The sequence below is a fragment of the Perca fluviatilis genome, chromosome 20 (genome assembly GCF_010015445.1).
Source record: "Perca fluviatilis chromosome 20, GENO_Pfluv_1.0, whole genome shotgun sequence".
NCBI classification, from domain to species: domain Eukaryota; kingdom Metazoa; phylum Chordata; class Actinopteri; order Perciformes; family Percidae; genus Perca; species Perca fluviatilis.
In genome coordinates, this window is record NC_053131.1 from 11,502,943 (window position 1) to 11,524,627 (window position 21,685).

General features: G+C 39.6%; 3 protein-coding genes across 4 annotated transcripts in view; all 3 read left to right on the forward strand.

Moving 5' to 3' along the window:
- The first annotated feature begins 1,836 nt into the window (after nt 1-1,836).
- Nucleotides 1,837-10,488, forward strand: afg1la (AFG1 like ATPase a). Its single transcript, XM_039785507.1, has 13 exons — nt 1,837-1,990; nt 2,552-2,757; nt 3,803-3,854; nt 3,961-4,062; nt 5,591-5,721; nt 5,838-5,937; nt 6,470-6,528; nt 6,663-6,745; nt 6,841-6,911; nt 7,012-7,112; nt 8,123-8,263; nt 8,362-8,472; nt 9,370-10,488. The coding sequence occupies exons 1-13, from the start codon at nt 1,864-1,866 to the stop codon at nt 9,505-9,507; spliced, it is 1,422 nt and encodes a 473-aa protein (XP_039641441.1). The 5' UTR covers nt 1,837-1,863; the 3' UTR covers nt 9,508-10,488.
- A 1,284-nt stretch (nt 10,489-11,772) lies between these two features.
- Nucleotides 11,773-21,528, forward strand: foxo3a (forkhead box O3A). Of its 2 annotated transcripts, XM_039785506.1 has the most exons (3): nt 11,773-13,165; nt 18,179-19,514; nt 21,429-21,528. In XM_039785506.1, exons 1-2 carry the CDS (start codon nt 12,614-12,616, stop codon nt 19,487-19,489), a joined length of 1,863 nt encoding a protein of 620 aa, XP_039641440.1. In that variant the 5' UTR covers nt 11,773-12,613; the 3' UTR covers nt 19,490-19,514; nt 21,429-21,528. The 2 variants fall into 2 exon arrangements, with proteins under 2 accessions (XP_039641440.1, XP_039641439.1); XM_039785505.1 differs by lacking the exon at nt 21,429-21,528 and having other exon boundaries at nt 18,179-19,887.
- The window catches only part of si:ch73-242m19.1, a 37,608-nt gene continuing 37,385 nt past the window's right edge, over nt 21,463-21,685 (forward strand). The window contains exon 1 of the mRNA XM_039785501.1: nt 21,463-21,578. The gene's annotated coding sequence lies outside the window, so the exon portion shown is untranslated. The remainder of the gene's footprint in view (nt 21,579-21,685) is intronic.

Sequence of the window (21,685 nt, forward strand, 5' to 3'; positions counted from 1 at the left end):
GAGGACGGTGAGGTTGTTGTGTTTTTAGCGGTTCATAATCATACTGTAATTTTAAACCGAAAAAGTGTGTCTGTCAGTTGGTTACAGAGCCCCGAATGAGCACGGGCTTTTATGACTGTCAATATAGCCAGAATCTAACGTTAGCTACGCTGTGCTGTGGAGTAATGTCTGGCTATGTGAGACTAGCGTCTAACGTTAGCTACTCTGCTGTGCTGTGAAGTAATGTCTGGCTATGTGAGGAAAGCGTCTAGCAACATTGTTGTGAATGCTGCGGTCTCAGCCTGGCAACCTCCGTGAACTTCGAGTCTGGGCAGGAGGGGGCGGGGGAAACGACTCTCCAGTATTTTGAATTTGTACTGCAGTAACTATTTTAACCGCTAGCTGCCAGTATTACACACAATATTACATATTGCACCTTTAATGTGACTACAACTTAAATAACTGAACATGTGGTGATGTTGAAGTGTGTAACTTAAACCTTCAATTGTGTGGCTGTGACCACCACTAACGAGCTGATTTGATGCTTTTCTTTGTCATACATAATAGTGAACTGAACATATTTGGGTTGCGGAGTGTTGCTAAAACAAAACAAGACATTTAAAAACATGAATCTTGAACCGATGTATCACTAATTTTTTAATTTATATTCAAAGCTATTAATAGAAAAAAAATAATTGGCAGGTTAATCGATAATGAAAATGGTTGTTAGTTGCAGATATATTATTCAAACTGCAGTTATCTGCTATTACAGCAGATAACAATATTAGAGCTGAAACAATTAGTCGATTCATTTATTATTTGAATTGATGTAACATTCATTAGCAACAATGTTTAAGTTATTTTTCTAGCAAACACTGCCAACTATTCGCTGGTTCCAGCCTCTGTTATAGTGTGCTGCTTTTCTTTGTTTTCTATCATTGTAAATTAAATATCTTGTTTTTTTCACAATTTTTTGACAGTCAGGTTTATCCATAATAATAATCATTGGTTGCATCTCTGAATAATATAACACAATAACAATAATCATTTATGCTTCTCTATTAATGGATATACAGCATGCCCTGTCACTGCCTTTTTAATATGACTTTTAATATTCTTTTGTTAGAGAGTGGGAGGGCTCAGCAGTAAGCATTGTGTTTTCATTTCAGTGATTTGCATATTTGCAGTTTCTCTGCAGTCCTTATTTCTGCCTCGTGAAACACAAAAGGGTCATTTTAGGTAATTCAAGACTTGGACTCAGGTGTATATATTCTAAATTTAACTTAACACCTTGGGACATTAATCATCCTCTTGATGGATATTTCAGTATTTGCTACTACACTTTTGGGTACAGTCACACATCTATATTATGCCAAATCAGGTGTAGTGTGTGTATTGTGCAAGTTTGGGATTAAGACTTCATCTAATGATTTTTTTTTTTTATCAATTATTGTATCAATTATTTTTTTTGTTCCGTATAAGGAAATAGTAAAAAAAAAAAATGTCTGTAACAGTTCCCAAAGTTTAAAATCTTTGAATGATTTGTTTTGTCTAAAACCAAAAAATATTCAGAAAATAATAATTAATAATAATTAAAAAACTAAACCTACCAAAATGATAGCTTTGTTGTTGACAGTGTTGCTTTGAATTTATCAGCACAATTGCAACCCATTTCTTAATCATACAATCATAAAATATAAATGAATATATACATATTTATAAAATAGCAGCATAATACTGTATGATGATCATTCTTATCATCAAATATCATTTTAACCAAGGACGACTGAACGAAACTTCGCCCCCTGTTGGGCGACTACGATACACGCTTCTGTTGGTTATGTGTTTGCTAATAAAGTTACGTTGACAACATTTGAAATCAAGATGGCGGTGTGCATACCGCAGTCTGTAAAAATGTCACCCTCAGCTTTACTGGGCTTTAGGTGTCTTTTGACTAAACGGTATTCCTCCAGAAAGCTGCTCAAGTCTTTGACCGAGGTCTGCAGACGAGGTGAGACGAGTTTTTGGTGAGTCGTGACTCGTGTTGATGGTGTTAAAAGAGTTTGACCGGTGGTGTAAAGCTAATGTCGACAACTCGACCTATAGCTCTTCTTTTAATAACACTTTGCTGTAGTTTACATTCTCTTAAAGTTAACCAGATATTACTAGACATATACTTTACTTGAAGGTATCTACATAAGAGTGACATGACACTGTTATGAACACATGACACTGTCATGACCCAGTCATGACACATATGAACCTTAACCCTAACCATAACTTGTCATGACAAAAACCGAATGACACTTACTAAAAAAAAGCGTTATGTCATAAACGTTTAGGACTTGTTTATAATGTTTATGACACGTTCATGTAAGTAAAGTGTAACCGAAATAGCTAACCTTCTGTACAAACTTACCTTGTGGTTTTCACTGGTTCTATCAGATGTCAAACTAGCTATTGCTAACCTTTGGTCCATAGCAGAAACGTATTATTGCAAGGTCTAAAAAGTATACACAAATATATAAAATAGCCAGTTAGCTCATCTGCGTTGTTTAAAATGTGATTAAAGGTTGCTCGGTGAAAGCCCAGCAGGCGGTTGAGGAGAGCGGGGCAAGCACCGCCGGGTTTCGCAGCCCTCTGGATCACTACAACGGGCTGATCAGAGACGGCTCGCTGCGGGAGGATGAGCACCAGAAAGCGGTGCTGCAGACGCTGGACCAGCTCCACAAAACACTCCGAGGATACAGCAACACACCGAGATCTTTCTTCTCCAAGGTAGAGAGAGAGAGAGAGAGAGAACCCCAATGATTGCTGATGTTTTCATCGTTTTAATTATTAACTTATTAATTAACTATTTTTTATTTTTTAAACAACATACAATTCAAAACATGAACATTGAACATGAAACCGTTTATATGACATTTTTTCAAATGCCGCCACCCTAGCCATCTCACAAGCCCACTCGTGGATTGACAACACCCCTTCATTCCTCCATCCTCTTAAAATAATGTGTCTGGCTATCATTAAACCAGTCTGGACCCAGCTTCTTATGTGATACTTAACTTGTCTATTAATGCTGATATAAAAATAACATTAGCCTTAGTTTACTGCTACACGTCAAAACCTTTTTAGGCAAAATTAGTTACCATTTTTTGATGAACCTGTTTTCTACCACCATCATTAAAACACTAAATGAGAATAGAATAGTAGAGTGGAATTATAAAGACATATACATCCATCTATGCCAATGAGAACTGAAGCTAAACAAACACCTTACTAAGACACGTTATATTGTTTTCCCTTTATTTACCTGTATACTGCCTCTATATTTGGAAAAGGGGTCTTTGGAAGTTGTGCTCAAGTTTAGGTTCTTATTGTTCTGCTGGGACTTATACTACGTTTCCATGTTATTTAACTTTTACTTAATCTCACTACCTGTTTTTGTCTGTGTAATCTGTGTATAAATATATTTTACTCCCTGATAACAGGCCAACAATCATGTTTATGTCTTAGATTCTCATTTTGCTTGAGTATATGCGTTTTTCTTTTTATACATTTTTGCGTGAGCACTGTTGGAGGGAGCCTGAGAACAAAGGATTCTATTGCTGACCGCAACAACTGCTTCTCTTTGTTGCTTGAAAGCTTGAAACTTGTTGGTTTACTGAACTCACCTACTTTGGTATGAGTCCTGCACCTGTTTAAGTAATTGACTTTATTAATTCAAGATGGTAAGTGTTTTAATTCAATTCTACTGCAGACGTTTATTTATTTTGGGATCATTTTGTAACACCAGAACCTGTTCGCTGATTTTGTCTTTCAGTTATTCACCAAACCGACTGCTCCAAAAGGTTACTACATCTACGGTGATGTTGGTAAGAGATATAAAGTTACAGAGTTACAAATATAAATTATATTTCTCTGACATTTTGTGTTAATGTTTTTTCCTCAACTCACTTGCATGCGTGCTCTTATTTTCAGGCACAGGAAAAACTATGGTGATGGATATGTTTTATTCATATGTTGAGACTGAAAAGAAAAAGAGGGTTCATTTCCACGGCTTCATGTTGGACGTGCATAAAAGTGAGTATGCTAAGTGTTTGTTTCAAAGATGCACATTGTCAGAGATGAGAAGCACCATTTACAGTTCATTTGAGGGGGCGCGTGGGGGGGTATGTAATGTTCATAGTTGACTTTCTTTGCTTCTAACAGCCACTAGGGGGCAAATAAGTATCTAAGCTTTGAGCAAATGAATGAATGTATGAATGAATTGAGTTCAAGGTGGATGAGGTGTTCTGCATCGAAAAAATTGATGGTGTCCTCCCAACTGCAAAGCGCTGTTTGGTGCAATGGGAAACTACATGAGCGGAAACATTTTTGTTGTTGTTGATGAAATCACACCAGGATATACATTTCATCATCCAAATTGTCAGTACACCAGGTTTACATAAACTTTGTCTCGTATTTTTGTAAGCTTGTGGTAATAATGGCTTTTCCACCCACGCCCTGTTGCATTTCTTCATTCTTGTCACCGTTTAGCTGTAGTAAAAGTTTATTCAAATCCAGCTGACATCCTGCCTCTATTACACAGCCTAGCCTGAGATATAGTAATGTTGTTGTCTAAAAAGTAATGCCACCAAAGGGCGACCTCTGTGTCCTGGCCTACTCCTTTTCATTTATCATTCATTTAATTCATTTAATCACATGTCAGTGGTTACAGACAACCCACTGAATCAGCAGCTCTGAGCCCGGTGATTTGCATCTCTGACACTGTGTATCTTTGTTAATATATTTGTGCCAAACGGTGAGAATTATTTTCTAATTCCAGCTGGCAGCAACAGCCTGGTGTATTTAACCATATGAACCAGCTTTAGGTATATTCACATATAATCTTTCTTAAAAAGAAAAAGAGAAAAAAAGCAAGCCTTCATACTGCCCTATGCACTGTCAGCATTTTATTCTAAGAGGATCTAAATGTGTTGTTTCAGTTGGGGTAAAACGTGTTGTATTGCATTTTATTGTTCAGTGGCATGCTTTCATTTCAATACTAGTGTGAAATGAACACTTCCCATCATGCTTTATTCAAAGTCTGTAGAACAACGCAGAGCTGTGGTTGCTGAACTGAGCTTATATTTCCTGTTTTAGCCACCACATTTGGGTTTTGCTAACCCAATATATATATATATATATCTGCTATATATATATATATATTATATATATATATATATATATATATATATATATATATATATATATATATATATATATATATATATATATATAATGTGTGTATATGTATGTATATATGTGTGTATGTATGCTGCTGACAAAGCACTTTAAATGGATCCAGTAAAAGTCTTGAGTTAGACTAAACTATAAAACATAAATAGCCAATAGCTCCCACTCTATATTAATAGTGTATTGAAAAGATACATTGAAAAGATACATTCATGAGACAACTTTTACTTGCTCATGCAGCAAAGGGCCGCTGGTCGGAGTCAAACCCGTGGCCACTGCGTCGTGGAGTAAACCTCTACATATATACGCCTGCTCTACCAACTGAGCTAACCTGGCCACATTACTTGCTCTTTTTGTTATTGTTGGTCTTTAGGGATCCATCGGCTGAAACGGAGCATGCCAAAGAGAGAAGCAGGGAGAATGGCCAAATCCTACGACCCCATTGCTCCAGTTGCTGAGGAGATCAGTGAGGAGGCTTGTCTTCTGTGCTTTGATGAGTTCCAGGTAATTGTGTTTTCTAACGTTCCTGCATACCACATATACCATGTATAACCTCTAACCTAAACCGTGTTGTTCCAGTGCTTTACCAAAAGTTAATTTACCTGTAACACACATTTTAGGTCACTGATATCGCTGATGCCATGATTCTCAAGCAGCTCTTTGAGAATCTGTTTCTGAAGGGTGTGGTTGTTGTGGCCACTTCCAATCGTCCCCCTGAAGGTCAGTAACAACACATCCTGAACATTTCTTTTGTCTGCCTAAATGCCATCAGAAACTTTTCTCGCTGCTTGACTTGAACACAACTGATGTCGACGTTTTATGTCCTTGATCTACAACCTGTAACTCACGGTGTCAAAGTAGGATTTTGGTCACAGTTTTACCAATTAAGAATTGAGAATCACATTTTTTTTTTTTTAAGTCAGTATGTCAAAACCACTTTTCTGTGGTGCCTCAGACTACAAGTGTGCATCCAGATTCCTTTTGATGTAAACACAACTTTGATTGAATTCAGTTAAACCTTTATGATTTAAATATAACATATACAGTACAGTGGGCCTTCCTACACACCATTGCATCAATGCTTGTGTTTTAATAACCTAGCAACAACATACAAAATCCCCTTACGGGACATTCCAGATTGACGGCAGCATCGATACAACATTAGGCGAACATGACTTTAAAAGTCCCTGTACTTTTTAAGTGTAAATAGGAACATTGTAAAAACAACTCATGGCCCACTCTTTCCCCTCAGACTTATATAAAAACGGGCTGCAGAGAGTAAACTTCGTGCCGTTTATCGCTGTGTTGCAGGTAAGAAAGGAGATGTGTGTGTGTGTGTGTGTATATATATATATATATATATATATATATATATATATATATATACGATTTCTTCTTTTTATTTTAAAAGCACCTGTTGTCAATCGTTTGTCTCTCACATACAGAAATATTGCCAAACTCTTCGCCTGGATTCTGGGATAGATTACCGCAGAAGGAACAGACCCTCTGCAGGGAAACTATACTTCCTGTAAGAAATCCAGAAAGTGAAACAATCAGTCATTGCAAGCCATATTTTGATCTGTTGTATGCATGTGTTGTGTATTAATGTTGCATTTACTGCAGCTCCAGTGAGCCTGATGTAGAAGCGACACTAGACCAGATGTTTGATGAGCTGGCTTTTAAGCAAAATGACAGTAAGTGGACATCTGACTTAATTCTGCAGCTGAAATGTAATGTGGTTTTCAGCAGTCTTTCAGATCACATGGTGTCCTTACATACTGTTTTCCCCCACAGTAACACGGCCAAGAGTTTTGAATGTTAACAACAGGAAAGTCCGTCTGAACAAAGCATGTGGGACCATTGCGGACTGCACGTTTGAGGAGCTGTGTGATAGAGTAAGTCTCTCTGACTTTTTAGATACATGTTGCGTGATGGATAGGATGACATAACTGTGGCAAAACTCCTGTGCATCTGTCTTGACTTTTGGCGTCTTACAGTGCAGATACACTCAAAAAAACACGTTGGTTTGTCACATTATTTTGCATTCTTTATCACACAAATCAGGTTTTTGCTCACAATGTTGGTGAACAGTGGTACTCAGTTGTCTGCATGTTGTTGTTGTATTGAATGTCCAGCAAAAACTACATTGCCCTCCAACATATGAGGATATCTAAGCAGAGTTCATAAGGGACAAACCATTTGCAGCAGTCCGGTCTTTCTTTGTTTTCCCCGGAATTTCAGATTGATGGTGGAAATTTACAAATGTGCAAGAAAATAGGTTTGCATTATAACTGGATTTCTACATACGGTTGACACAATTCTGCTATAATGTCCTTATAAAGCCGTAAAATCTGATGTTGCCTTGAAAAATCTTTGTACTGTACCCTTCAGAGTCAAAAGCCCACACAGTATGACACTATCACATACTCTATACTGAAGCTCTATCATGATAATGTTGATTGAAATATTAAAACGGCAAATCTTCGCCGTTGCACCAAATAGAAAAATCAAGATTTATTGTCTCACTTTATACATTACACCCTTCCCTGTATTTCTTTCAGCCTCAGCCTATTTGGTTCCTTCTGAAACACTGGGAACTCTACCAGAATTTAAAATCAAGTTCAACCGGTTTGAACCGTTATTGGTTGTTACCTGTTTTTAAATGATTGACTCACAAGTGGCCCTGTGTTGGCTGAAGCAATCTAAAGAAATGGGGGGGAAAAAACAAAGTCATAAAGTCACAGGTTTCTAGTAAACAAGCATTTTCAGACAAAGTGTGGTTTTATTAAAACGCAGGAAATAGAAATTGTACAGAAACTTAAACCGGCGTGCTGGCCAATAATTAGGCTTATTAGATACAAGCCATATTATTGTGATGCCCAGTGTTTGAATGTAAATGTTTCAGCCTTTAGGGGCCAGTGACTACCTGGAGTTATCCCGGCTGTTTGACACCGTCTTCATTCGACACATTCCTCTGCTGACGCTGAACAAGAAAACTCAAGCCAGGCGACTCATCACGCTCGTGGACTCCTTCTACGACCACAAGGTACACTGCTGCTATTTGCATGCCCACTTGACCTTCCCTAAAACACCAAATCTTAGCTATTTGTTTGAGATTTTTATAATGCTTTTGTCTTGTTTCAGGTGCGGGTGGTGATTCTTGCAGATCATCCACTGGATGATATGTTTGTACACAACGGTGATCACGGTCACGATGAGAGCCACATTCTGATGGACGACCTGGGGCTGAAAAGGGTGAGAGGAGCTCTGACTGTGTTTTCACAGCTAAACCACGTTTTAATGTTTGGTGTGTACTTTCAGTCGTTAAGTAGATGATTAAACTGGCTCAGGCTGTCGGCTGTCAGTGAATGGAGCTCAAAACACACCACTGAATGTTAGTCGGTCCTCTTTGTTGCATGCACTGCAAAATCATCTTTACCACCTTTTTTAACTTTTTTTTATTATTTTTTTCAATCAACTAAGTGCTTTCCCTTTGCCAAGAATCCCTAACCCTCTAAAGTGCCTTACTTTAATAATAGAAACCGATATCTGTAATTTTTAAATTGCATCTAAATTTGGATTGGCATAATATACATATTGATAAATCCGGGGATACGTGGATCAGATTTTTTAAAGTTAGTACCAAAAAAAAAAAAAAGAGAGAAATGCCTTGTCTCTCAATGTTAAATAAATTGCATGGTTCCACAGATTTTCCTTACCACCAAATGTCATTGAAATCTCTTAACAAGTTTTTGAGGATATCTTATCTATAAAAAGAGATGTTGTTTTCTCAGGATCAGAATATAAAATAACTAAACCTCAGATAAAATGTATAAAAAGTATGTGTGCATACAAACCTGAGTGCAATAAAGGGAAGATTTGTGTAGACTAAAAGACTAAAGGTTTAAAGATATTAAGAGATCATCTGAGATCTCTTTAGTACACTCTAAAGATTTAAAATGTAATGAATACAGATTTGTGTCATGACTGCAGCACACGGTGATTTTTCTGTTGAATTTGAGCAAATGTGAAGCCATTTGTTTGTTGCCCGTATTTTTACGTTTTTAAGTGCACATCACATTACCATTAGGACTTAGCATCCCGAGTTTCCCTAAACGATTTAAATTTTTGATTTGATGTGATTTTTAACAGGATGAAGCCAGCAGTCTGTCCATCTTCAGTGGAGAGGAGGAAATGTTTGCCTTCCAGAGGACAGTGTCTCGCCTCACAGAGATGCAGACAGAAGAATATTGGTTGGAAGGTGACAGAAGCACTAAATCACAGGTGTAACATTTTTAAAAGTGGACCATATTACACAACCTCCATATACTTCACAAACTGTACTCTTCTCTGCCAAAAAACGGCCCAGACTGAACACTACTCCTACTCCTCTTATCCGACACAAACCCAGTTGGACTGCTCAACAGTTTGTGTGCAAATGCTGTACAGGGAATATTTATTGAAATCTTAAAGCCTTTCATGACTTTCTTGTGACATTGCACTTTACACATCATTTTTAAGATTAACTTTAGGGTGTCATATTGCTTTTAACTCTATATTATATAGTGGTCCAACTGTATTTACTTTTATTAATCTGTGGGAAAGAGCTGGACGGCTTTTATGAGGCCCAAAGGACTTTTATGAAGATTTAGGGGCCTTTAAATCGTGTCTCTTTTGAAAATATAATGCATCTCAATGAGTTGTTTATGATTCTAATGCAAGCCTAAATACAGTGGCAGCAGATTAATTCAGAGATTTAAAGCTGTGTTTATTTCTGATTTATGTGGATGGTGCTTGTGAAATGTTTGTCTCGGAGATGCTCTGAACAATAATATTTGTCTCCATTTAAAAGTATCTTCATTTGGCGGAAAAAAACGGAAACATGGATCACAGGATGTTTTTGTGGTTGACATATTACTTCCAGTGCACTATATTATATAATATATGTATCCATATATCTTCATAAAGGAAACAAACAATGGTTCAAGTGTTGGAGTTGGTTAAGGTTGAACTGTTTGCCTTTTTACATGAATCTTTTCTTTATTTAAAACACTCCGTTATACACACTGCCTTAAAAAACAAAGGAGCAGTGTGGGAAGCATAAGTGAGAACGAGCTTCAAAGTGTATCTCAAAAAAAGTGTTATTAGGACAGTTGGTGGTATTTAAACTGTTATTTTGTGCAGAAACTAAATCTTAAGACCTTTTGTAAAGCTGTTTCATAAATTCATTAACTGCCTTCAACTGTGAATTACATTCGTTTAAATTATGTTTTTTAACTTGCATTTCTGTGTCAGTGAGGTTAACCGCTACATTACATCTGTTTGGTCAAGTCAATTTTAATGATTCAGAATCAGAAAGGAGATTATTGCCACAGTAGTTACCCTACGTGGAATTTGCCTTGGTGATTGGTGCATACATACATACATACACTAACAAACATATTAAACATGAATAAGAATTGACAATAAATATAGAAACGGAGACTAATATATACAAAATAACTGTTTAAGTAGTTTAAGCACTGTGTGCAATGGGCAGATGCATAGTCCAGGATGGCCCAAATAGTTTTTTTAAATTTGACATATTTTTAGGGAAAAAACATTCAAATCTTTTGTTTAAAAAAACATCAGTATCCACCTTCACATTTGTGATACGTATGTAATTGTAGAATGTAAAGTCTTCAGGTCTTTAAGACATGTAAGAAAATGAAATTTATAGTTTGCAGTTTACAACTTTTGACCATTTTTATTTTTACATTATTTTAAAAGGTACAGTATCTACAGTTATTTTTTGTTGCAACCAGGGTAGTAGCTACCATGAACGAATGAATGAATGGTTCATTTGGGTTCTACATTATAATGAACAAAGCATAACAATTTGTACGAATTAGCAACTGACAAAACCATTTTCATTACCACTGAGTGCACTGAAGTCATGTTATGTGTATTTTTTTGTGCGAATTTGTGGTTTTAGCAGCCCGGTTGGAGTATACAGTATACACCCCATCATTTAAAAAAAGTATCACAAGGTGGGTAATTTGAAGTAGGATTTAAGTATGTTTAGATGCAAGTATTCTAAAGATTTGACTACTTTGACAACAAACGAATAAATACATATATAAGATTCAGTATTTATCCACTGTAATTTTACTCCTAGCAATGTGGGAAGCACTTTAGTGGGAGACAAATGTGATAGAAAAATACTTGAAACATTTTTAGAGATTTTGTTATGAAAATTGAATGTCCTCAGTATTTCTAACATCCTAGTTGTGGTCTTGGTTTCAACTTGAATCTTGCAGCAGTGTTCATTTTCTAGACTTGAAACTAATGTTGCAAAAATCTTGTTCTAAGTGGTTTTCAACAAAGAGGTAAGTGATTATTGTTACTTCTACTTCAATAATGTAATATCTAAGTCGAATAACAGTAGACAGCTTTAGCTTCAGTAGTATTTTTGGAGTATACTCTCTTCTTAAAATCCTAAGGTGGTCATATAAAAAGGTGCACCCAGTGATGTCACTGGCCTGTGGACATCTCCATATACTGTCACTTTAATTTCAGTGCAAGTCCAGGGGGCAGGATCGTGAGGTTTTCCTTCCCTTGGACTCGGAGGGTTTGCAGCAACCACGGCAGCAGCAGCAGCAGCTTAAATGAAGTGTGTCTGCAGACTGCTGGCGCGCGGGGACACCGTGCTGGCTTGTTCAAGATGCCAGAGATGTACAGCCAGAATGCATCTTTGTTTTTTTTTTGTTTTTTTTTAGCTCTTGAGAGGGCGGATTTAAGCCGTGCCACATTTCTCCAGTAGCTCCCTTTTTGTAAAGAAAGCTGCAGGGCCTTGAGAAAGCAATCCGCCTTGATGGTATCTGGACAGCAGCGCGCTGCACAGGCGAATGGCAGCTCTCTGCACGGGTGATAAAGAACTTGGGGAAAGGAAATGGTCAAGATGGCAGCTGTGTATGGACTGATACAGCTGATGTGGTGGCGTTAGGTGTAGTCATTTACATTTTTAATTGGCATGCACGTCGCTGGATCGCGGCGCAGGACGCGGGCGCTTGTAAAGGAACGCCGTTTGGATTTCCTCTAAAGACTTCGCCGACTCTTCCTATCGTTAACCCCACATTTCGACAAATTACCATGTTGTATGTTGGCCAGGGTGTGGGCTGTGCACGAGAAAAGGCAATGTTTTGTTAATGCTGGTCAGTCCGATCAGCTTTGTGTGCTGCGGATAGACGCCTTGCGGGACAGACAGACACGTGCTGGGACTGGGCTGCAGGCTGGACATTTGCATACCGTGCATTAGTAAATAAACTGTCTCTGAAGCCTGCACACAAACATTGATGGAATGCGAGCTGAGTGATTTTATAACCCTTTGTGCAGCGACCGAGATATTGCGATTAACATGGCTGAAGCGCCGCGCAACGGCAACGAGTCCCCCTTAAACGTTGAGATAGATCCGGATTTCGAGCCCCAGAAGCGGCCACGGTCCTGCACTTGGCCACTGCCCCGTCCGGAGTCTGGTGCGGACAAGCCCGGAACAAATGACACTGACGTAATCCCTGAAGAAGATGACGAGGGTGGCAGCAGCGCGGAAAGCGGCGATGCTCAGAAAGCCAGCGTCGGTGTTCTCAAATCCCGTGTGCCGAGCAGCAGCTCCGTCTCCGAGCCTGTGGAGGTCCAGCGCGGCCCCTGCAAGGAGGAGGCCGCCGATGGCTCGCCTTCCTCGGCGCAGACCCCCACCTCGGCTCTGGGCGGCTCTGCCTCCCAGCAGCTGAGGAAGTCCTCCGCCCGCAGGAACGCCTGGGGCAACTACTCCTATGCAGACCTCATTACCCAAGCCATCGAGAGCTCCCCCGAGAAAAGGCTCACCTTGTCCCAAATTTATGACTGGATGGTGAGGTCTGTGCCATATTTCAAGGACAAAGGCGACAGCAATAGCTCTGCTGGCTGGAAGGTGAGCAGTGACATGTTGGTGCTTCCTGTCATCATAAAGTTCTCCATACTGTGGTCATATAAGGCACACAGCTGTCCTTAATGAGGATAGCATCCTAGATAGAATTAGAGATGGAGGAGGAAAAAAGGAGTCTGCAAACAGGTTATTTTCAGAAACCAGCATATAGCCTTTAGGGTGGTTTTAGGTTTATTATAAGGCATATTTGGGTGTCAGAGTAAATAATCAGCAGGGAGTTGGGAAATCTGTGACTGCCTGACAAGCACATGGTGTAAAATGACCCAAGTTGCTGCCAGTATAGGGTACAGTTGTAATGGTGTGGGCATCAAAATGCACACGATTAGTTCTGCACCTAAAACCAATTCAGAGAACACACTAATCCAGTAAACAAGGTAGTGAGTTATGAAAGTCGAGATTTAAAACAGGGAATGCAAAGTCAATTTCACTTTCAGACAAACTTCTCACACTGCAGCACACACAGGGGCTTCTTACAAGCTCCCGCGGGGCCCTGCCTCTGTTTGATTTTAAGGATTAGTTCGGCCTGGAAAACCAATTCATCTGTCATGGAATCAAGTCTGATGAAAGCTTTGAGCTTTGCAGGATTTAGATGGTGGTAGAGAAGGGGGTGTGTTAGAGAAACTCTGGAAATAGGTTTGTAATCCAACCTAACTGTGGGATTTGGGATGCAGTCTGATTTCCAGGGAGTTTCTTAATGGAGGAAATACAGTAACGGTCAAGATTGTTCTTTAAAGCTCATCATCATCATCATGACGTGACATGTTGATGGGAATTAATTGGAGTATAACATCTGAGCAGTGTGTTGATGCTAATAACTGATTAATCTGCACAGAATCAGCTGGTAGTTAATATTTAAGATTAGTGGCGGGCTGTTTTCATTCATGTTTTGGATGCTTGTTTGCGTTCAGGGGCCTGCAGGCAGATATTTACCTCGCAGAGTAATGCTAGGGTTTCAGAAGTGCTGACATCAGCATTTCATGGAAGATGCTTTTGTATCAGTGTGACATTCAGCAATCAGTTTAAGGTTGGTCATCTGTATGTGCAAAGCATGTTGAGGGTGGGACTGAGGGGTTGTAAATCCAGACCTGTCACACTCCTCTACACCAGACTCAATGACAGCCTTTGTGTGCAGCTCCAACATGAGGTTAAATTCCCTAACGAAGCCAAACAAAATACTCCACTCCTATACAGATGAGCAGCCAGAGGCTCGACCCCCGCTGTGTGCCACACTGTCTTTTTCACGTGGCCTGGGGCACAAGAATCAATCAGCTGACCATAAATTATGTAGGTCAATGTGTAGCAGTGTGAGAGAAGCTCAGTGTTTCTCTCTGGATCTGGCTCTGGCTAAACTGGCATAGCTCCAGTTCCCCGCTCAGAACGAGGCTTTGCTCACTGGGTGCTGCAGAGCTGCTCTGACTGCATGGGGGAGGGGCAGGCAGGAGTTGTTCTTTGTGATTTTTCTTTTAAACGCTGTATGGCTTCTACCGTATCTACCTGTGCAGCATTCAGAAAATGTATCTCATCTCTGGAGCTTTAAAGATACAATAACATCCATTAGATATTTCTTTTTAAGAAGCAGGCCTAATGGCACAGGCTGTTTTACTATCCAGAATACAGTGTTTTCCCTAGGTTTGTGAAAGACTAAGGTGCATGTATTTGGCGTGGGGTATTAGGGGCCCAAAATGCAATTTTACATCATTTTGGGCCATTATTATTACCATATCTGTTTCTAAAACAGTGGAAAAGCGAGAGCAGATAACACTCAAAAAGCTTAAAGACAAAACTTTCTAAAGAAGTCCACTGGGTCCAACTACAATCATTGGATCTGAGAAAAGTAATTTAGTTACTTTTATTTGGCTTAGGTGGTACCCAAAACGGCTTGGGTGCTGCGCATAACCCTATATATTCTGCAAGAAATCCTGCAGAATATAACAGGAATGTTGTCTTTTACACACATAGTCCAGGATTACGGTTTATTTTATATCGCAGCAAACCTTAACTACCTGTATACAAGAGGTAGACGCAATACAAGCATCACCTGTATAGCATAACTTTCAAATTGAACAGCTTTGTAATAAATAACTGCCTTTGTGTAGCCTATAACATATTTAGTTGCATTAAAAAAGTGTAGAATTGAGGTCCTTGGACATGTTTTGAGGTTGTGGATTATGTTTTATTGTACTGTTATGTGGCAAAGTGTAGCTGCTATTTTATCCACCTGCTATAGTACAATTAAGGCCTCATAAATGACCACAGAGTTCAATCAAAATCTCGCTGACAGGCTCAACCAGAATCAAAGTGTCACAAAGGTTTGTTTATATAATGCAGGGCTGTTGTATTGGGTTGCATTAGACCGAACAGGACAGGTGTTGCTTTTATTGTGTCCACTCTAGTCCATTTACAGACTAACGCTGTTTAGGCTCAGTTGACAACTGTGATATTAGATATGCGTGGCAGTTCTTCAGGAAAAAAAACATCTAAACAATAAAAATACTCTTTTTCATTTTAATTAGTTAGAACTTGTCATTACTCAAATCCTGCTGAACATAAGGATGCATCACTCCAGTCTGCTGGATCAGTTACTTTCATTATCAATTAACCACACAATTATTGTCTTGTTATCCTGTTTAGTCTATTAAATGGCAAAACCTTGTGAAAAATGTCAGTTTCGGTTTCTTTGAGTCAAACGTCACCAACAGTCTCTAAAACCCAAAGATATTCAGTTTAACAATATAAATCAAGAAAGCAGCAAATATTCACAATTTACTATAACTAGGGATGTCATTTAGCTTAAAACGACTTAAAAACAATTAACCAGTAAGATAATTGGCCCTTATTTTCTTGTCGAACGACTAATCGATTAATCATCTAATCGTTTTGGCTCTTAATTGACCGACACCCTGAGTTTAGCTATTTTTAGGGATCTGTATTGAGAAGGAAAACATGAGAGATCTGTACATCCCTAACTGAAAAAAAAGATATTCTCATGGTTTCAGTTCATACGTTATCTGACGAAGCACATTTATACAATTTAGAGGAATTGAGAGTCAAAGTATTAGAGCATAAATAGGCAAAAGCATGCGTGGGTCTTTTATTCTAATGGTCACCTGAGCAAACCCTAACACAGGTAACATAGTTAACACAGGTTTTTCTACTTTTGTTTTTGTATGGATTAAAGACATGAGATACAACACATTGTTAAGTGAGCTTTTGAGGTGCTGGACAAAGCCAGGATAGCAGTTTCAAACTTTCTGGTCTTTGTGCTAGCCAGAATGATAAGCTAATTGGCTGCTGGCCGCAGTTTTATATTTACGGTACAGACATGAGAGGTATTAATCTTCTCATCGAACTCTCGAGTATTTTCCAAAATATCAAAGTATTTCTTTAAAGATTTACGTTTTCAGTAGGAACGAATGTTCTTGGGGCTGAGTGCCACAGCGTAGGGAAGTCAGAAAGTATTGAGAAATGGACTGTTGATTTAGGTCTTTTCTTTTTTGTTCATAGGAAGAAAAACCGAGAAACCCATCAGCGTAATTCTTTTAAGTCAGCACTTTAACCTAATTAGGAGATCATTGGTAATTCTCAGTGATCAGCAAAAGTCGCCAACCTTTCCAGCGAACTTATGGTGGGTGGAAATGAGAAAGAAAAGAGCGAAGAGGTGCCTGAAGTGTAGTTTCTGAGAGTCACGTGAGCTTTGTTGTTGTAAGTAATGAAAGTGTTTGCCAGTTGACCTAATCTTTAATTGGCTTGAAGCGAGGGCTTTGCTGGAAGTTTGATGTCAGTGGGTCATTGGCTCAATGCATTCAGAGGAAAACTGTGGCCAACGCTCGTTTGGGATCTCAGTCATCACCAAAGCTGGAGAGCAACTTCCCTCACAGCTGCCTTTTTCATAGAATCCATATGGTAAAGGTCACGGCTAGGGTTGTGCAGCTGTAGTTTGTAAGCGTTGAGCTTCTTTAGTGTTTGATTAGTTTAATCTTCTGAGAGATGGATTTAAATAGGACTTCGGTTTACTCAAGTGAATTTGAGCTTAAGAGAATTATGCTGGACCCTCTCCCAGTTACCGTGGCCCTAGGCTACAGCTGTTTAATTTTGTACATGTTCGGGAACATCTCCAGGGAAATCCTGTAGACATTTATGTGCAGCCAGAAATGGGTCACAGTGTGAGGTGTTTCGGCAGTATTGTTCACAGTACTTTGCTGTAAATATTTAGTTAGTTTAGTGTCAAAAACCTTGACTTTTCTTTTATAGGAAGCCTACAGTATTGGATGTTGCATGGTGAAAGTCTTAATTTTCTACCTCGAGTGCAGTGGTTGTCAACCGTTTTTGCTTTGTGACCCCTTAAAATAAAGTACTGCCTACATGACGGTTGTGAGCAGTTCAAACAAAGAGTGGTTTTCCTTTGCTGACCGTTTCATTTGAGTGGTTTAAAGACGCCTGAAGATTTTACAATATCCAGTCTTGCACATGAAGAAAGTTAAATTTAGAGAAATCTCCCAAAATACTTGAGTTTGTGTCTCTGTGCCTCAATTTTTGGCAATGCCCAAATCTTTCTTGAGACCTCCAAAATATTTTCCACTTACTATTTAGACCTACTGACCTACGGCTCCACAGAAACGCCAGTAATATCTTGAAGGAAATTTCCTTTTATAATTATAATTCCCTTAACATTTTTACAATTTTTTTTTGTAGTTTTCTTCATTCTTTCTATTTTAATAATGATGTTGTACTCTCAAAGTTATTTTTTAAATTCTGGTTGGGGTTTTTAAACAAACTCCCAAGATAGGTATTTTTCAGAGAAAACTAAAGTGAGTAGGTACAATTAGTGCTCACACTGTCTAAACACCAGAAGGCTCTGATTGTTCAGCTTTTATTTTTTATTTTTTTTTAAGCAATGTATAATTACATCAAAGTTAGCTTTATTTTGAAGTATGTTTAGGCACCGAAGGAATTTGACTCACTAAACATTTAATTGTTTTTCACTTGTTTTTATTTTAGAATTCCATCCGACACAATCTGTCCCTCCATAGTCGTTTTGTGAAAGTCCAGAATGAAGGAACGGGGAAAAGCTCCTGGTGGATGGTCAACCCAGAAGGAGGGAAAGGAGGCAAAGCTCCCAGACGACGAGCCGTATCGATGGATAACAGCAAGTACATCAAAGGAGCCCGGGGACGTGCCACCAAGAAGAAAGCCTCGCTGCAGGCAGCCCAAGATGGCAGCTCTGAGAGCTCCTCCAGTCTCTCCAAATGGACAGGAAGTCCCACCTCCCGCAGCAGCGACGAGTTGGACGCCTGGACAGACTTTCGCTCTCGGACCAATTCCAACGCCAGCACGCTCAGCGGTCGTCTGTCCCCGATCCTGGCCAACCTGGAGCTGGACGAGGTGCCCGATGATGACTTGCCCCTCTCCCCCATGCTGTACTCCAGCCCCAGCAGCATGTCCCCATCCACGGGGCCCACGGGGCTCTCTGACCTGGCAGGTACCATGAACCTCAACGACGGGCTCTCTGACAACCTGATGGACGACCTTTTAGACAATATCAGCCTGACGGCATCCCAGCAACCTCCTCCTGGAGAGGAAGACAACGGAGCCAATGGTCAGGGGAGCTCAGTGTTTACCTTCAGCTGCTCAGGAAGCAGTCTGGGCAGCCCCTCTGGCAGCTACGGGCCTAACCCTCTTTTTAGCCCGCCTTCCATCACAAGCCTGCGCCAGTCGCCCATGCAGACCATCCAGGAGAACAAGCAGACCACCTTCTCCTGCATCTCGCACTTCGACGACCACCAGACCCTGCAGGATCTGCTCAGCCTGGACTCCCACAGCCCCAGCAACGTCATGCTCACCCAGTCCGACCCGCTGATGTCGCAGGCCAGCACCGCCATTGCCCTGCAGAACTCCCGCCGAAATGCCATGCTGCTGCGCAAAGACCCCATGTTGGTGAACCACACCAGCGTGGGTGAGGCCCAAAGCTCTTCAGTGCCTGGTTGGCAAGCTGGCTTGTCGACCTCTGACAAAGACGCGGGCCACCCCGACGCAAAGCAGCCCCACCTGAGGTCTCCCGGCAAGAACGCCTCCATGCAGCTCGGCTCTGGTTTGTCCGTCCAGGACCGCTTTTCCGCTGAGCTGGATCTGGATTTGTTCAACAGCAGTCTTGAGTCTGACATGGGATCCATCGGCAATGAACTGATGGAAGCAGACTGCCTGGACCTGAGCTTCGACTCTCGCCTCACCTCCGCCCAGAACGGCAACAGGAATTCAGGAAGCTTCTCCAGTTCGAAACAGACCTCCCCTCACAGCTGGGTCCCAAGCTGAGAGGCTCTGTCAGAGCTCAGCATTGGTAGGGGAAATGTAAATTGGGGTTCATTGTCCTGCGTTGTGCAACTATAGGGAAGAAACTACGTAAACGTGTATTCATGTAGTATGTTTTTTCTCCATTATTTTCAATGTGAGGCATTAAGTTCGGTACTGTATTTTAAGTGTCTGAGACACACAATGGTGTCTTCACAGAGGAGAAAAAAATTCTTTAAAAAGATCAATGCCTGGGCGGTGGGAACAACAACATTGACTGGAATGGAAGTACAGGACATTTTGTTAAAAAAGCATCAACTCGTGTTAGTCTCAGGGAATCATCCATGCAGTATCACAAAGTGGTACCTGAAACTGAAGATGAATTATGTTTTCACCCTGCTTTCTCTCCTCTTTCACACCCTTTCATATTATTTTTTTTAATAAAATTTTTTTTTTTTTTTTTCCCTTTAAGTTTCTTAGAGACGTAGCTTAAATGGACTAAAGGATTTAAAAACAAATATATATAAAGATTTTTTTTTTTTTTTTTTTTTTCCCCCCAATGATTCAGTCACGCACCAAATATCAATCTGTAGAGGTTAATATGTTATCAAGATGTGAACTGATCTACATTGTGTGGTTTTTGTATGATGTCTTATTTTTATTTAGCAAATTTTACCCTGTGATTTTAGTGACATTACTGTGAAATCTGTTCCTTCTAAAAAAGGTGCATTACTGAAGTCTTGATAGTATGGTGTTTCTGCTGCAAATTCCTTTTCACCATCTTTCCCTCCTCTTCCACCTACTGCAATATTGGAAGTACTGCTAAGTACACACAGTTAAGGACCGTGTTTAGCAAGAAACATGATTTAGCTCTGGTTGACACCATTTACATTAGCAAACACGTAGGACTATTTGGATTAAAATAACCACACTTAGAGCCTCCACAGCACTCAACTACAATATTCTGGTGTTTGTTAATTTGAAGGAGTTCTTGGTGCTATAAATGAGAAGATAGCAGGGAGTGGCTGCAGATGGAGAGGCATTAGTAGCCTCCCCTTTGTTATCAGCACTATAGCAGGTGCTGGCTCAAATAGTGTTTCCAACCCTGTGAGACGAGTTTGTGTAGTATCTTAGAGACATTTTTGCCATTTGAGAAAGAAACGACCACAGTATTTTAAATATTGCCAAAATATTTCTGCATTTAATTAAGTGGAAATAGGAGGATATACAGTGTATAAATGTTAAGAACCAGTGACATAAGGGCAACAAAAAAACATCGATATCAGCACAGTTTTTGTAGGAACAGCCGGATGAACCTTTTTATCAGCTGGAAACTGTCAACTTTCACTTGTCTTCTTGTTAATTGAAATTGTATTTATTTTATTTTCCACATTTTGCTTATTTAGTGCTTTTTCATAAGATGTGTGGTAGAGATGTGTAAAAGCACTTTTGTTTTAATGGTTTGTTCAACATTTTGACCACCTCAATCAGGTATTGTTTGAGGACTGACAACAAATGGCAAATGATGCCTGAAATGGGGTCCTTCTTTTAGAGTCATAGAAAACATCTAAATGTTACACCCTTTTGAATTTAACTGACATTAATTTCACCGAAATATGGAATCCCATTTGCTTAGTTTTATTTGGATTCACAAAAACTAAATCCTGCACAGCTGTGCTTCCAAATATAATTTTCATAGCCCCAAATGGATGATTTCATACTGACTTGAAGCTTAATTTTTTATTTCTACAGTTCTCTTGAGGATCTCTCACTGCCAATATTCCAACTCCATTTCTTCCTATTGCTCCTACAAAAAAAGAAGACCCCAAGTTGACATTGCCAGTTGTAATTCCAATTCCTATCTTGGCTGTATCAAAGATGGTGCATGTAAATAAAGCTTAAAGAACCACTGAAAATCTGGAGTTTGTTTGATCTACCTTTGTTTTATTTCTGTCTCTAAAAGGAATTGCACAGCTGCAGATTCTGCAGGCACCAAGGAGGCGATTTGCTATTGGATAATCACATCATGAGCTACGTACCAATCACACACTGTATCCAAGAAGAATGGACCTGCTGAGATTAAGTCAAGGTTTTTGAATGCATGAGTGCTCAGGTAGGTGCTGCTCAACAACTGATAAATAATTATATATTTACATACTGTACTGTATATTACAAATTACAGTAATATTGGGAAGTATCTTAAATGCCCAACATTGACAT

Coding starts and splice junctions, on each gene's coding strand:
- afg1la (XM_039785507.1), top strand. CDS start 1,864: ATGGCGGTGTGCATACCGCAGTCTGTAAAAATGTCACCCTCAGCTTTA. Junction 6,529..6,662: donor CGTTTATCGCTGTGTTGCAG/GTAAGAAAGGAG, acceptor TCTCACATACAG/AAATATTGCCAAACTCTTCG. Junction 6,746..6,840: donor GCAGGGAAACTATACTTCCT/GTAAGAAATCCA, acceptor CATTTACTGCAG/CTCCAGTGAGCCTGATGTAG.
- foxo3a (XM_039785506.1), top strand. CDS start 12,614: ATGGCTGAAGCGCCGCGCAACGGCAACGAGTCCCCCTTAAACGTTGAG. Junction 13,166..18,178: donor ATAGCTCTGCTGGCTGGAAG/GTGAGCAGTGAC, acceptor TTTTTATTTTAG/AATTCCATCCGACACAATCT.